Here is a 15,333-nt window from a genome sequence, read left to right on the forward strand (position 1 = left end):
TGAACAAAGATACCACAAACCACACCTCCAACGGTACTCTATATCATCTATTCAAAATGTTCACCAACACTCCCAACGGCACTTTCCTCGTCCTCGCCCCTCAATCTCATATTGCTGCCCAGCTCGACACCCCAAAGCCAGCTGCCTCCGATGCCCCAATGGCTGTCGACACTCAAGCTACCGACGTCGAGGCTCCCGTCAAGACCAAGCGCTCCGACAGCAACCCCTTCATCCCCGTCATCGGCGCAAAGGGCTTTACTTTCCTCAGACTCGGACCTTGAACCACGCAATTCCGAGAAATTCCTTTTGTTATGTTTTTCATTTCAGACATCGTCTCTTTTAGCGGAACCCGGCAAGGCAGAGGGGGTTTTCACAGGGAGGGTAAAATGGACTACTTCTGCTCATCACGCGCCGGCTTTACCATAATGATTTAACGACTTTTACTACTCCGTACACCGAACTATCTCAATCACCCCCCTTCGCTACGGATTCGACAAGCTCGTGAACTGCCGAGGCCGACCCGGCGCCAATGCGCTTTTTTTGTCTGGGGGAAACAAAAAAAGTGACTTTGACCACTGATTGTTCTTCACCTTTCTACCGAAACAACTTGCATTATTACACTCGCTTTTTTTTTTTCTTTTTTTTTTCTTCCTCCTTCCTGGCACTCATGTGTTGCCCACAGATAGTCTGTTTGAGGAAAAGCAATATATAATACTATTTCTACCATTAAACATGAATTAGAACGTGTCTTAGTATCAACTCTATTAATTCTTCTTTTTCCTGCCAGCCATCGACTGGACTCTGGCACCCGGGGAAGCGCCCCTATCTCGTACTTCTCTCCGCCCCTCCATAGGATAAGAGGCCCGAGAAAAAGAAACCATACATAGTATATATTGGTCACTTTTCTTTCCTTTTCCCTGTCTCTCGCTCTCTCCAACAGCCGGACAGCCACCAGATGGCAAAGGAGCCCTCGGATATCCCAGGAATGAACAGGTAGAAGTCGTTATTAAGTAGTCTGTACTCTGTACGGGGGTTGGCAGCCCATCGTGGTCGCTTTGGGTATCATCATTTGCCCCTGGGATGTTTCTTTTCCATAGCTAACACACATATATCTTGTCCCACACACATACAAAGTGCATATCCTCAGCATCTCCTATGCGTCCTTTGGTGTGCTCTATATACTCTCTCTCTCTGTTTACAGCGCTGGCGTCCCTTCAAGGGCCCTGGTTTATCCTCCCCTGGCTTCCGGATCAACTCCCTGCCCTCACATGCTGACCCAGGAACGATTCTTATTCTCCTTCGTCCTTGGAACATGTGATGGGACGGTCCGGTCCTCCTCTCCGAAAGCTCTTCCTCTTTGCTTTTTCCCCTCTGCTTTCTTTTTCCCCCAGGATGCCAAATCTTGATCGCTGGGAGTCTTAAATAGCAAACTATTATGTACGGAGGTTCTTGCTCCGTCTTGGAACCCGCGGAGGGTAGTCTGCTTAGTCTGGATATTAAAAGGGCGGCTGCTTGATGAGCGGTAAGGAGTGTGGTGCGAAGTAGCTGGCACTGCTGGGAGAAAAAGGGGCAAAGGTGGCCATCTCGGAGCTGAAGCGTACAGCGTGAGTCTCTGGAGGAGCCCGGAGTTGTTATGCGTAACTGACATCATCGACCGACCGGCTTATACTTGGACCAACCGGCTCGTCCATTGCACTTCCTTCTCGTATATGGTATTTCTTTTGAGATGGGTGTATAGTGCCCTAGAGAGGCCCATTTCCCACCATGTTTGCCAGCCACTGGCTTTGAGATCCTTGATGATAACTCGACGAGCAATGGTTTTCAAGGACGGAGAATATTATCCCGTCAACATAGGCGATGTCCTCTGACTCTATCAGACCGTTGGGCAATCTAGGGTTTGGAGCTTCGTCAGTCTAGCTCTTTAAGCATCAACCCTGGCCTGTCACTAACAAAGCAAGTTAAGAGGCTAATAGAACTACATCGTAGGGAACACCTCCCTGTGTACATGCTCAAGGTGCAAGTTGGAGGGGGGGAATCTGATATACAAACAGCAAGATACTCTCATGAGACCAGCCTTGGACGTTCACGCCGAAGGTGACCACCAATGCCTATCCAAAGCCTCATGTGAAAGCTTTCAAGGCCCTTATATACCATAATCATGCCACCGATTCACCAGCAGACTCCTAAAAACTGGTTTTATGCATGCTTTTACTGCACTTGGCTATCTACATACAGAATGGTTGCAGGCTTGTTCATCGCTAATTTAAAGTATAGATATCGAAGTCAATAAATGTACTGATGTAGGGGATAAGTATGTCTTCGAAGGCTCTAGCTGGAGCATCCTTTGCAGTAGATGTTCGTCAACATACCAGTAGTAGTTATATAGCACGACGTTTTTGACTACCGAGGGCGTTTGGTAGCGAAGTATTAGCTAGGAAGAGAAGTAGATTGATCTTTGATGGAGACGTCCCGAGGCTCTCTATGGTATCATATCTATAGAAATACGAAATGCTGAATAGCCGGGTGTTGCCGAACAGCATAGATGGTATGGAACCCGGCACTGAATAGGAGACATACATGCCTCATTAATATTAAGATGTCAACGGCTATATCATTTGCCCAACACAAGGCTCGCTCTGTTAACAACTGGCAATAATGTTGGAGGTAGATAGACAGATAGGTATGCGAAAAGGTAGGTATGTAAAAACGGACGAGAATAAAACGCAACGCAAGCGGAAATCTGACCCTGCTGTCTGTCGAAGGGGAAAAAAGGGGGGAAAAGGCCTGAGTACTAAAACGCAACTATGGATTTATAGACAACAAGAAACGAAGAAAAAGGTTGAGAGAAACAAACATTAAAATTAAACAAATAGACAGGCAAAAAGGAAATTATGAGACATAAAAAAGCTCTTCTCTCTTCTTGCTTGTTCTCTCTTTTCTTTCTCTCCTGTGTCTTAGTGTGTACCCGTATTTTCCTCCGCCTTGCTTCTCCATTGGTTGAGAAAGGCAGAGATCGGATATGATAAACCGGGAGAGAGAAGGATAAGAGTGAGGTGATGTTCGGGCCTAAAGCAGGCTCAACGGCTGATGGGTATGAGAGGGCTAAGTGGGAAAACATGCAAGGTCTGGGAACAGGAAGCAGACCTGCTCGAGGACGATGTCCAGAAGGAAGACACAAGCATATTAAAAGAGAAGAACATGTATGAAACCCAATCCCCAACAGAGACAATTGAGAGGAAATAAAAGATAAAAATATAATAAAAAGATCCCATCTGTTGTACAGTGAACCAATCAATGAACAAAATAGAACACTGGGAAAAGAAAAAGAGAGAGAATAGAGAGATATCACTGGTCCCTTTACTCCTCCGACTCCATCCTTCAGTCGGGCTGTACCTCTCAACCTCATTCATACTGCTGCTTCTTCGTTCAAATATTTTTTGGCTTCTACCCCATTTTTCTCTTCCTTTCTGCTCCTCTCGATGCTACTATCAAGTTGGTCAACGGTCCGGTTCCAAACCTGAATAGTGGAAGCGAGTTTCGTTTGGAGAGATTTCGAAACTATCATCTTCTTCCGTGACAGACCGAAACAGATAATTGGTCAAACGCGGGCAATAAATAGAAAAACGGCCAACTGCAGACAAGGCAGGGATTTGGGGGGGTATCAAAAACGCGGCGGGAACGCAAACCAAGACAAACTAGAAGTAGGAAAAAAAAAATCAACAAACGCCGTGGGCGTGTGGGCCGTGGCGGGTGTTTCCGAGAAAAAGATGAGACAAAGATGGGTATCTCGTTGTGTTGTGTTGTTTGATCTGGTTGCATATTTCCAGCTATTGGTTCAATTTACTGACTGTATTTTTTGGGTTGTTTAGGTTGCTACCTTGTGATAATGAAATGGGCTACCGATCTTCACCGGCTCTGGCTTTCCCACGTCGTCTAAAGAAGTCCATCACCTTTCTCGCAGCGCCTGAGCTACCGGAGGTATGCGAGGGGGCCTTCTCAAACTCATAAGCATCAGCAAACTTGCGGTGGCCTTTCTGGAGAATATTGTTTCTCGGGGGTCGGCCAGCTTGCATTGATGGGCGAGAACCGTTTTCAAACGGATGGTCGTACTGCTGTTGCTGTAGTTGCTGTTGCTGGAGCAACTCCTGCCCATAGCCCTGAGTTTGTGAATCGGGATACCCTTGAATCTGTGGTGGTTGAGAGCTGGAACTTGCGACACCGACCATCTCATCGTCTTGATTACCATGCGGGTAGCTCGGTTCAAAGGCATTGTTTATTTGTCCCTCCTGGCTACTATGTAAGGTGGCGAATTGGCGATCAATTTGAGCAGACAGGTTCATGGCGTCAACCTGATAGTCCCTAGAGACAGACTGTCTATCCTTATACATCTCGCTGTCCTGATCATTCATTTGGCCCAGGTGAGCCGAAGGTACGGCTGCAGGCGCGGTAGATAGACGTCGTTCTCGTTGGGGCTGGGGCTGTTGTTCGCCCTGCTGAGTGTAGAGGAAGTCGTCAACGTGAGTAGGGCTAGTATCTTCAGCAGCTGGCTGTTCCTTGTTCGATGAGAAGGCCTTTGAGAGTGATGGCAAGAGGGAGAACCGGCGAGGTCGAGAGGTGTAATGGGCATCACTCTGCCTCCTGAAAGCATGCGAGATTGAGCGTCTAGAGTCAACGGATGCGCGTGGTTCGTCCATCACCGCATAGGGGTCTTTCATGCTCGTGGGGGGATAACGTTTGCCACCTGGTTTCAGACGAGGAGAGCCAGGAGAAGGAGATTTACCTCCAAAAATAGAGGAAGCTGGCCTTCCAAACAGCTTCTCACTGATGCTGGTAACGGTGCTGGACCTCTTATGGCTCTTTGATGTCTGTTGGGCTGGGCCAGCCGGACCAGTCGGAGCACCAGATAGGGTGGTTGGGTGACCCACGGAAGCGGCAATCTGGCCATGTGGTACAGGCATAGGAGCCGAGATGTTGTATGGTTTACCATTCTTTGGCTGGGCGAGTTTTCCTTCTACATTGGTTGCGGCAACGGCGGGTGCAACGGGCTGACTGTAAGACCCTCGAGATGGTAGTCTAGACTCCATTCGACCAGCCGAAGCCATGGAGCCTCCAGTCTGTGGTCTTCCTGTAGGAATTTGGGAACCTTGAGTCCCAGAGAAAGCACCAGTTAATTCTGATACTGACCGTGCAACGCCTCTTGATGTTGGCCTTGTCATACCTTGATTGCGATCTGCATAGTTGTTGGTGTAGCCCATCCTCTCGCGGTTGCGATCAATAACGGGCTTAGGCAGTGGCTTGTCAAGTTGAGGCTCGCCTCTGACGGCTCCCTGGCTCGTTGATGGAGCGGAAGCAGCAGAGGTGCGAGTAGCGACAGGAGCTGGGGCATGAACGGTAGATGCTTGACCACTAGGCGAGCTTTGTTGCTCCGGGGTGGAACCGCCTCTAGAAGTTGAAGATTGGGGAGCAACGTATTCAACTTGAACAGTTCTACGTTTGGCATCTCGGGTCCGTTTTGGCTTCTCACCTGGCGTCTGTGATACTTGTCCTTGCTGCTGGGTAAGTCCACCGAGAACAGTAGTGGCGTTCTGGGAATGAGTCTTTGGTGGTTCCCGGACAGATGCACTACGTTCAAGAAGGGGTGTCTCTAGTTTCTCTTCTTCTATGTCATTCTGTTAGCAACCAAATGAATAAGTTGAATTGGAAAAGCCTACCTGACGGGACGGTCGTGTTTGCAATGTCAGCTACATCCGTGGTGTTGCTGGTGATGTGGGAGACAACTGTGGCATATTCAGCAAGCCAGCTGTGGCGCGCAACTTCAAAGAGGTCTGCACGCTTTCGGGGATCAGGCACCAAGATGCGACGTAGAAGGTCACGAGCATGAGGAGTGACATATTCCGGGAAGGTAAGAGGAGTTGTCACAATATACTTGTAGAGAAGATTGATATTGTCTCCATCTGGGTTTGCCGGGTCATCGTCGAACGGAAGATATCCAGCAAGCATGGCGTAGAGAATGACACCACAGCTCCAAACGTCAACTTTTCGCCCCGTGTAGAGCGAATCACTCACGACGAGCTCAGGAGCCGCATAACAGGGGCTGCCACAGCTAGTTTGCATGAGATCTCCACGTCTGAGGCCATTGGCATCCATTCTGTCCAGGCGCATCTGCTTGACAAAGTCTCGATTGGTGAGGTTGTATTCGATTTCCTCACTAAGCTCATCACTCGGATTAAATGTATTCGCAAACCCAAAATCGGTAATGATAATATTGCGGTTTCGATCTAAAAGCAAGTTTTCTAGTTTCAGGTCACGGTGAACGATGCCCATCTTGTGCAGGTAGCCTACTCCAGAGACTAGTTGGGCAAATAGACGACGGGCTGCATTATCTTTTAGGTAGCGGTGGTTAAGAATGTAGTCAAAGAGTTCACCGCCTGAAGCATATTCGAGGATGATACCGATGTGACGATCCGTGTGGACAATTTCGTGGATGCGGACAATGTTGGGGTGAGACAGCTTCTTGAGGACGGATATTTCACGGTTGATCTTGGGCAGCCGGCCAGGGTTGGTACCCAGGGTCTCGCGGCGGATCAACTTGATGGCAACCTGTACGCTTCCATCTCGTTTCCATCCAAGTCGTACTTTGCCGAACTCACCTTCTCCAAGGGTCTGGCCAAGGATGTAGTCTCCAAAGGAGGTCTCCTTCCGCTTCCCACCAGAGGTATCATGTCTGCTCTTGGGAATAGTCGTTCCCTCGTCGTCGTCTTCTGGCAGGTCTCTTTCTTCGACAAGGCCGGTAGCATGTCTAGTATTTTGGACGTCTACATTCTCCTGGCGCTGCTGTTCTCGCGCAATATCAATGTCTGGGTTTGTCACAATCATACGGTCAAGGACGACACTTGGTTCATGAACAGGACCGCTGGGAACAGAACTAGGGCCCATTGCAGCTTCTGATCGACTTTCCAGGGCGGTGGCTGAAGAGTAATCTCTTGGTTCCCGAGTGCTAGCGGCTCTCTGGGGCCCTTCTGGCGAATGGGGTGTTTTACGACGGGGCTTGCTGGGGGGGCTCATGTCATCCTTGGCCCGCTCTTCGCCATGTTCCCGGTCTCCACGGTTTCTACCGTTTTCTCGACGTTTGCCCTGTCTTGAGGTTTCATGTGGACTCGTATGGGTCTTGTTATTAGACGAGGACCGTGGTGGAGGAACAGGAGGGTTTCCGTAATTCTCTGACGTCCCTGGCCGCGATCGCGGGCTGCCAGAGCCAGATCTGCCTGGCGGAGTGACTGGCGAGCCGTAATCCTGGCTGGTCATCCCTGGAGAAGCAGCAGCAGACGGATGTAGATGCTGTGAGCTGGGCGATGCCTCATTGTAGCTTACATTGTCACCTCCATGGGGGTATTGTACCGGTGAGAGCGGAGATCCAGACTGGTGATACTGCTGTCCATTTGAGGGAGAAGAATGCATAAACTGGCTTCCAAGCTGCGGAGGATTTAACTGCGGGCTGGCCTGCAGTGATGAAGACATGCCTTTTCCCTTGGGAAGAAGGCAGCTGGAGGTTGAAATCGGCGCTGGTGAGCCTGGTGGTGAAAGCGTTTGTATGCGCGTTAGGATGCAAGATGATGTCGCTGGCGTTACCAAGAGAAAAAAGGACTCTAAAAACTCTAAGAAGGGACTTGTTAACTGTCTAATCCATAAGAATTGGCCGCATTAACGCGTCTTGTCTAGTAAAAAACAAAAGAGTGGTGATGTTGATAAGTGGTAAAAGTCAAGAAGTGAAGTTGAAGATGTTGAAATATCAGGAATGTTGGAAGGTGAGCTTCAACGCGCTAACAACACGACAACAGCAACACAAGCAGAGCAACACAAGCAACACACAGTGAAAAGAAGAGACATAAAGAGATAGATAAGATGATACTTACTGCTTCTTCTGGACCAGTATCTAACTGATGTTCCGCCACGATTCTACTACCGCGTCAATTCGACAGCTATCACGTCGCAGAAAGATCTTCCAACTATTCCATCCAAACTGACCGGATAGCCAGCGTGTTCTTGTATTCGACGGCCAGGTCGAGCGCGATAAAATAGACCAGGAATGAAAAGCAGGAAAATAGAAGAAGAATAAATCAAGAACCCACAGCTGCAGCGGAAAAGAGAATACACCAGATATAAACCTCAATTGAGCAAGACAATGCAAAGAGGGTATATATTACCGATCAAAAACGAGAGGATGGTCGAAGCCAGCGACACACCGCGGTGGTCACAGAGACGGTTGTCAACTTGTCGGGTTGCAGGGGGACGGTTGGGCGCTGGGCTGATGTTGAAATGGTTGAATGGGCTCAGCTTGACCAAGGAAGCATAATCGGCGGTATAAAACAAGATGCTGGCTAAAAATTCAATGCGAACAAAACGACCTGGAGAAAAGCCGTCCGGGCGGCCTGGTCTTGACGGAGCAGACGAGCGATTGGCGACGAGACAGGCGAAAGCATCAAGAGGGGCCTTCAGGGGAGACTCAAACTCGGATCGGGGCGAGCGACGGAATGGAACTACACCTTCTGATGGTGTTGGTTGGGTCCTGTCCAGGGGGAAGAAGATCAGAGAGCGAGAGGAGGCTGGGAGATGCGATCGAGCGGTGAATGATAGGCCGCCAACGCAAGGGGAGAAATAAAAGAAGAGGAGAAGAAGAGGAGAAGGAAGAAGGGGGGAGGAAGAGAAGAGTGTCTACCGAGACAGACACACCTCGTCGTCTCCTGGGGGGAGTTTTGGAGATGATGGGAGATGCAAGCGGGAGAGGTGGACAAGAGAGAGGAACAGACACCAAAGGGAGGAAAGACGATGCTTTTTCGCTGCTTTAGCTCGCAGTTTCGTGTCTAGCGTAGTGTCGAGGAGTGACCTGGCACTTGGCGCTGTTTTGAACCAGGGCCATCTCCAGCCTGCGGGAGGTTCCTATAGAGAAAGGCTGCTCTTTGGCTGGCTCTCTTTTGTTCTCTTTGCTTTTTTGATTCTTTACATTTTTGATGCTATGGCTGGGATCATGAATTTATTTGCTGGCCTACGGTACGACATTCCAACGTTATTTCGTATGGTTCGAAATTTGCTACCAGTGCAACGATTCAATGTACCATCCACACACGTTATGAATATGCGAGCTGGCCTGGTTGGCGCTGTTGCACCGTCCTGGATACGTGGATGATACATCCTCCAGTTCACCCCCGAACCCGCCTAACTACTTACATAGTATACTCCGTACTCCCTTTTACTGTCCTCTCTATGGTTGGGTTGAGAAATTAGTCCGGCAGAAGCCTAAGACATCGATATCAAACCAAGCCTGGATGGCACAACGAACACCTTCGGAAAGCTTTTAAAGGCTTCCTCACATAATGGGAAAGAAGAAGAAGAAGACGACGACGATGGTGAAGCTCGTCTCTTGTCGAATGTCCGCGCTAATCTTACCTGGTTGTAACAGTTGCTTTGATCCGGAACTTGAAACGAGGCTCGTAATACCGCAGTGTACCGGCGGACCCAGGGGACGGAGAAGCCACCCAGAACGATCTACGAGGCGTTATTTCGCTTGCGCGTGGTGCAGGTGGGAAAACACATTGGGCTGCAGGGACATCAATCGAACTGATTTCCTCTTTGTCATTGTGACTGCTGGTTTCGAAAGAAGCGGCTGGGGGAAGACGGCCATCGAAGAGCAACAGAGAAATAAAGAATCCAAAAAAAAAAAAAAAAACAATTGGACCATTATATGCGATTTGTTAATTTATCCCATCTTCCCATCCTTTTTCTTTCTAATTAATAGTCTTCATGGCTCGTTTTATAGGCCATCCAAACCAGGAAACCCAGAAGGAAAAACAACAACCAAAAAATCGGAGAAAAGAAAAAAAAACTTGCCAAAGGGAAGAGAGAAAAAAAAAAGGAAATTCACCTTCCAAGATCTAAAAAGAAATCCACTCTTCAACATTGAAATCCCTAAAGGAGAAAACGGAAAATAATGAGGGAAAAGTGATTTGATTCACTGATACTTGTGGTTGCCATTCTTTGGGGTGATGCCCAACGACTGGCCCCCTTTGGCCCCATACGCTGGCGGCGGCGCAGGCGACTGCGCTCGATACAGCGGTCCTGGAGACGATGACGATGATGCTCCAAACTGTGCAGAGAGACCTGACTCCGGTTTGCCAGACGGTGGAGAGGGGGCGCCCGATCCCAGTTGTCCACCGTCGCCTCCACCAACGACAAGCTGTTGTCCATCCTTCATGCGGCCGACTACCATCCCCTTAGCCACGGATTTGAGGATTGCCCGTCTTGAAACGCCCATCGCATCGATGTAGACTAGTCCGACGTTCTTAATGCCGCCGGTAAGGTCTGTCGTCACTGCCCGCGCTTCTTCTCCATATCTGTGGCCCACCATCTTGGAAGCGGCTATGGAGCTAGTAGATAGTAGATGGCGAGCGCCGTGATCGAGTCCGTCACCGAGGGTGGAAATCGCAATCATCGACTTGTTGAGAATACCAGGCTTGTAGTCTGGTATTGGCCTGCCGTTGACATCGTACCCCTTGTTATGAGGATCGCGATCTCCTCTACGGGTCAACGCTGCACCGAGGTTCTGTGCATATTTACCCAACTGTCCAACGGTTTTGGATGACAGACCGGCCGCGGATTGCGAGAAGGTGTTGATCTTGCGAATGTGCGCTTGTGTGGATGGCGAAAATGTCATGGGTTTGGCAGCAGGCTTGGTTCCCCTAGTGAAGCTATCTGCACCCGAGTTCAGCAGGGAAGCTAGTGCTTCAGAGGTAGTTACTAGCAGACGAGAGGCCATGGCCGAGCCTTGGACAAGTGACGACTTTGCATAGGCAGGATGGCTGGCCATTTCTAGGTACTCTAGTGGCGCATTGCTGACAGTGATCTGGTTGCCTTTCTCAGGCAGTTGGATTTGAACAGGGTCTAATGATGATTAGCATGACGTCTATGGATAACATGGGGTACAAAAAAAGAGAAGAATGTCATGAATAGAAAGAGAAGGGAAAAAGAAAGCTGTGGCATACCTTTGGATCCAGCCTTGACATCTGTCGACTGCACAACATTAAACCCTTCGGTGAGCTCTCCGACGACGCTCCCGTTCTCCTCGTCAATCAGCACGATCTGGCCATGTTTCTCATCACCAGTTCCCGCATAGCCCTCTCCTGGCGCATACGTTGCGGGATTATACCCTCCCTGTTGCTGCTTTTTCTGTTGTTTTGGTGGCGGGGACCGCTCAAGGAAGGCGGTACATTGTGCAAGAATGGTCTCAAACGTATCGACGTCTTCCTGCGATACCATTCCAGGCCCGCTTCCGATCTTGGGGAATTGGATACGGGTGAACGCACCAGTCTCTGGACCCAGATCCCATCTCGGGATCAGGTAGCTATCTGGTGGCTGGTGGTAGACCTGGGTGGTGGCAGGCAGCGGCAGTTCGAGTTCAGGAGGCAGATGTAGGTGTAGGTAGAAGTCTTCTTCAGTGTTTGCGGATGCGGCTTGTGGGTTGGCAGGGTCTACTACAGGGATGGTGGTAGGCACCATCAGGAGAGACAGCGTCTGGGGCCCTGAGGGGGTGAGCTCTGTCTCTTCGCCATTCTGAATGTGGTATGCCCGCACATTATCGAGGCTGAAGAAGAGGCGGGGGTCACTTGATCCTCCTGCCATAGCTACCTGCTATCTTTCCCGACTTTTTGTCTTGTATGTGATGGCCCTGATAATGCGGCGGAGGTAGATGGTCCTAGTTTGTTTATGTTAGAACCAACCTTTTTCCCCCGAGGGATGCGCAAATACTCACAACAGATGATATTTTCTATAGCAAGACAGGCAACAGAAAACTGTCCAATCCTTCGAACCCTGTTGTTGTTACGAGAGTGAGTGTTAAGTGATTGCGCGGCGCTTAAGTAGGAAGAAGACGAAGATGAAGATGCACCGCCACGCGCGGCCTCCCCGCGTCCACGTGATAATGGGGTGATGTCATCACTTGCACCGCCACGGGAAGAAGCTGAAGAAACAACTTAAAAAAGAAACGCGAAGGGAGACCAGAAGACGAATTGCCGTGAGATGGGATGAAAAAGAAAAGAAAAAGGTTGAAAGACGTGGCCTGACAAGGACGATGAGAGAGCCCTTGGGGGATGTGATGGTAACCGAGTGGCTGCTCTAGTCATGCAAGGGATGGTCAATTATAGACCTCCATGCACTCACGCAGAAGCTGCAGGGCCTGCAGCATAAATCCTTCAACTGCGCGAGATACGCGTATATTCCTTCGTACGAAGACATCGGCGGCGACGTACATGTATGAACGCTATCGAGAATAAAAGGTCCCGGCGAGACTGAGAGGTTTTCATCTGCTGCGCGCAGAGCGATAAAATACCTCCTGTCCTACGAAGAAGATATCAGAAAACTATGGTGACCATGCGGCTGCCACGGCTTCTTTTATTAGTATTGGGAACGGTCGTCCATGTGTCACCCATCGAAGCAGGCGAGCTCTTCCACAAGGTGCGGCCGTTTGACCCGCAAGAGTCTACTAAACTAATGGAATCCAAGGGGGATAACTTTTCAGAAACACAGGATGGCACCGGTCTGGACCAATGCTCCAAGCCCAAGAGGGACAGCTGCGCCTTTTACAAATCCTGTCTCGAGGCCGCGGTGCCGTGTGGCCCAGAAGGCTACGCCATTGCATATGGTGACCACTACTGCCTCAAGTTCGAGCCGGTACTGGGGCACTTCTCTGACCGGGGAAAAGCCTGGGTCAGCAATGCCAGGTACTGTCTACAAGAGAAATTAGTGCCCTATGCCACGAGCCAGAAAAGAGCCAGCTGCGAGGCGCTCCAGGAGTACGCCTTCGCAACGCATCCACCCTGCTATATCGACAACGGCCTGTGCACTCTTCCACCGTCGGACTGGCTGGTGATCCTCCATACCGTAGGGGTCGAGGGCCTATTTGGGAATATAGATGCTTTCATTGCAACCCTCGAGGCCGCTGGTGGATGTATCGACTTTTATATCTGGCTCATTAGGGGGCAGTTCATTGATAAGACAGACAGTTGGAGCTCAAAGGTAGAGCTGTGAGGGCATTCTCGCCTTACGGGAGTACCATGAGATAGTAACCCACGGCAACCTTCAACTTATCTTCAACTCATCCACAGACTCTCCTTTTCTTCCAGCAGCTTTTCCAAGAAAAACAAAAAGAGCCCAACCTTAGCTAAGTAAGCAAAGGCTTACTAAGAAATCCACGTGATAAATTATCCGCATCTAGCCGAGGTAAAGCCAACTCACGTGCTTTCTATATTCAGATGTTCGTTTTTCGGCTTATGCGACTTTCTTTTTGATCTTTTTGCTTCTCTTCGTCTTCTCCAGGCCAAACGACTGAGATCCTCGTTGCCAGAGTGCTTGTTCTGCGTGCCAGTTTTATATTCAACCGTTCAGCATGGCATCTATAGCCCGCGCCTTACGGCCTTTGTCCAGGAGGGCGTATGCACCTATCCTATCCACAGCAAGCAGAGCTACAGCCTCAAGGGCGGTAAGATGGTACGTCCAAAGCACACATCCCCAAGACGGAATATGGCGTCTTCTTGATAGCTTCCAAAGCCCATGCCCATGCTGACTGGACCGGTATAGCTCTCGCCCATTCTCTTCCGCCCCTCATCGCTATAATGCCGAACTCACCCCCACCCCCATCACCTATCTCTCCGAAACTGAGACGATGATGGCAGAGTCTGTCGCCAAATTCGCACAGGAAGAGGTCGGGCCAAAGGTCAGAGAGATGGATGAGGCCGAGGCTATGGATCCTGCCGTTGTCGAGCAGCTGTTCGAGCAAGGGTTGATGGGCATCGAGATCCCGGAAGAGTACGGCGGTGCCGGCATGAACTTTACCTCGGCCATTATTGGTATCGAGGAGCTTGCGCGCATCGACCCCAGCGTTAGTGTCATGGTAGACGTACACAACACTTTGGTCAATACCGCAGTGTTGAAATATGGTAGCGCCGCCGTCAAGAAGAAGTGGCTGCCCAGACTGGCAACCGACACCGTTGGGTCGTTCTGCTTGTCAGAGCCCATCTCTGGATCCGATGCGTTTGCTCTCCAGACTAAAGCCGAGAAGACTTCGTCTGGATATAAGCTCAACGGCAGCAAGATGTGGATCACGAATTCCATGGAAGCTGGGTTCTTCATCGTCTTTGCCAACCTAGACCCTAGCAAGGGATACAAGGGCATTACTGCTTTCATTGTCGAGAAGGACATGCCGGGATTTAACATCGCCAAAAAGGAGAAGAAGCTTGGCATCCGTGCCAGCAGCACCTGTGTTCTTAACTTTGACGACGTAGAGGTTCCAAAGGAGAACATTTTGGGCGAGGAGGGCCAGGGATACAAGTATGCCATCAGCTTGTTGAACGAGGGCCGTATCGGCATTGCTGCTCAGATGACCGGCTTGGCCCTCGGTGCCTGGGAGAATGCTGCTGGGTATGTCTTCTGCCTTTCTTCCTCGTCGTGGTCTGGTACTAATGCACCCATAGATACATCTGGAACGACCGCAAGCAATTCGGTCAGCTCATCGGTACTTTCCAAGGCATGCAGCACCAAGTCGCTCAATCATACACCGAAATTGCCGCCGCCCGTGCCCTCGTCTTCAACGCTGCCCGCAAGAAGGAGGCTGGCCAAGATTTCGTCCAGGACGCCGCCATGGCCAAGCTGTACGCCTCTCAGGTTGCTGGTCGTGTCTCCGGTCTTGCCGTCGAGTGGATGGGAGGCATGGGCTTCGTCCGCGAGGGTATTGCCGAGAAGATGTTCCGAGACAGCAAGATTGGTGCCATCTACGAGGGTACCAGCAACATCCAGCTCCAGACTATTGCCAAGACGTTGCAGAAGACATATACTAAATAAATAAGAATGTTTATGCCTTTTAATTATGCTCGACAAGAGTAGAGGAAATACAGAAAAGTGAGGACGTTAGGTGTTTTTTCGGACTATGCATGTATGAATATATGCAAAGGGGCTTCTGCTTTGGCAGGCCCTTTGCTTTAATTAGTTTTTTGGGGTCGACCAGGAGGTCGCAAGCTATTATGATATAGGTCAAATAAAGATTATATAGAATACTTGTCTTAAGTGTCGCTCTTTGATCTCTAAATCTCCTTTTATGCGTCTTACTAATCTTACACGCTTACTTGCAACATCCAACCAAAAGCTTCTTCCCTCGAGACATACAACAGCCTTTTGCTCTGGTATGATACTCGGAATTGAGTATGAATTGACATGCAAACTGCAATCCGGTCATCTTCCACGGCTTGACCGCTCGTTTTGATAGAACGGCCACTCGACGGTCAACGCCCA

The 15,333-nt window shown here is 49.8% G+C and overlaps 4 protein-coding genes across 4 annotated transcripts; 2 read left to right on the forward strand and 2 right to left on the reverse strand.

The window, feature by feature from the left end:
• Positions 1-3,896: 3,896 nt before the first annotated feature.
• MCYG_06494 (serine/threonine-protein kinase ppk1) lies at positions 3,897-7,458 on the reverse strand (the record flags this gene model as incomplete). The annotated part of the gene is made up of 3 exons (XM_002844484.1): positions 3,897-5,125; positions 5,219-5,659; positions 5,712-7,458. 3 exons carry the CDS (start codon positions 7,456-7,458, stop codon positions 3,897-3,899), a joined length of 3,417 nt encoding a protein of 1,138 aa, XP_002844530.1.
• Positions 7,459-10,006: 2,548 nt separating this feature from the next.
• MCYG_06495 (conserved hypothetical protein) lies at positions 10,007-11,673 on the reverse strand (the record flags this gene model as incomplete). The annotated part of the gene is made up of 2 exons (XM_002844485.1): positions 10,007-10,935; positions 11,037-11,673. The coding sequence occupies 2 exons, from the start codon at positions 11,671-11,673 to the stop codon at positions 10,007-10,009; spliced, it is 1,566 nt and encodes a 521-aa protein (XP_002844531.1).
• Positions 11,674-12,420: 747 nt separating this feature from the next.
• Positions 12,421-13,077, forward strand: MCYG_06496 (conserved hypothetical protein; the record flags this gene model as incomplete). Its single annotated transcript, XM_002844486.1, has 1 exon — positions 12,421-13,077. The coding sequence occupies one exon, from the start codon at positions 12,421-12,423 to the stop codon at positions 13,075-13,077; it is 657 nt and encodes a 218-aa protein (XP_002844532.1).
• A 358-nt stretch (positions 13,078-13,435) lies between these two features.
• On the forward strand, positions 13,436-14,886 carry MCYG_06497 (acyl-CoA dehydrogenase; the record flags this gene model as incomplete). The annotated part of the gene is made up of 3 exons (XM_002844487.1): positions 13,436-13,536; positions 13,627-14,466; positions 14,520-14,886. The coding sequence occupies 3 exons, from the start codon at positions 13,436-13,438 to the stop codon at positions 14,884-14,886; spliced, it is 1,308 nt and encodes a 435-aa protein (XP_002844533.1).
• Between the last annotated feature and the right edge of the window lie 447 nt (positions 14,887-15,333).

Source organism: Microsporum canis, genomic scaffold, assembly GCF_000151145.1.
Source record: "Microsporum canis CBS 113480 supercont1.6 genomic scaffold, whole genome shotgun sequence".
NCBI lineage: Eukaryota > Fungi > Ascomycota > Eurotiomycetes > Onygenales > Arthrodermataceae > Microsporum > Microsporum canis.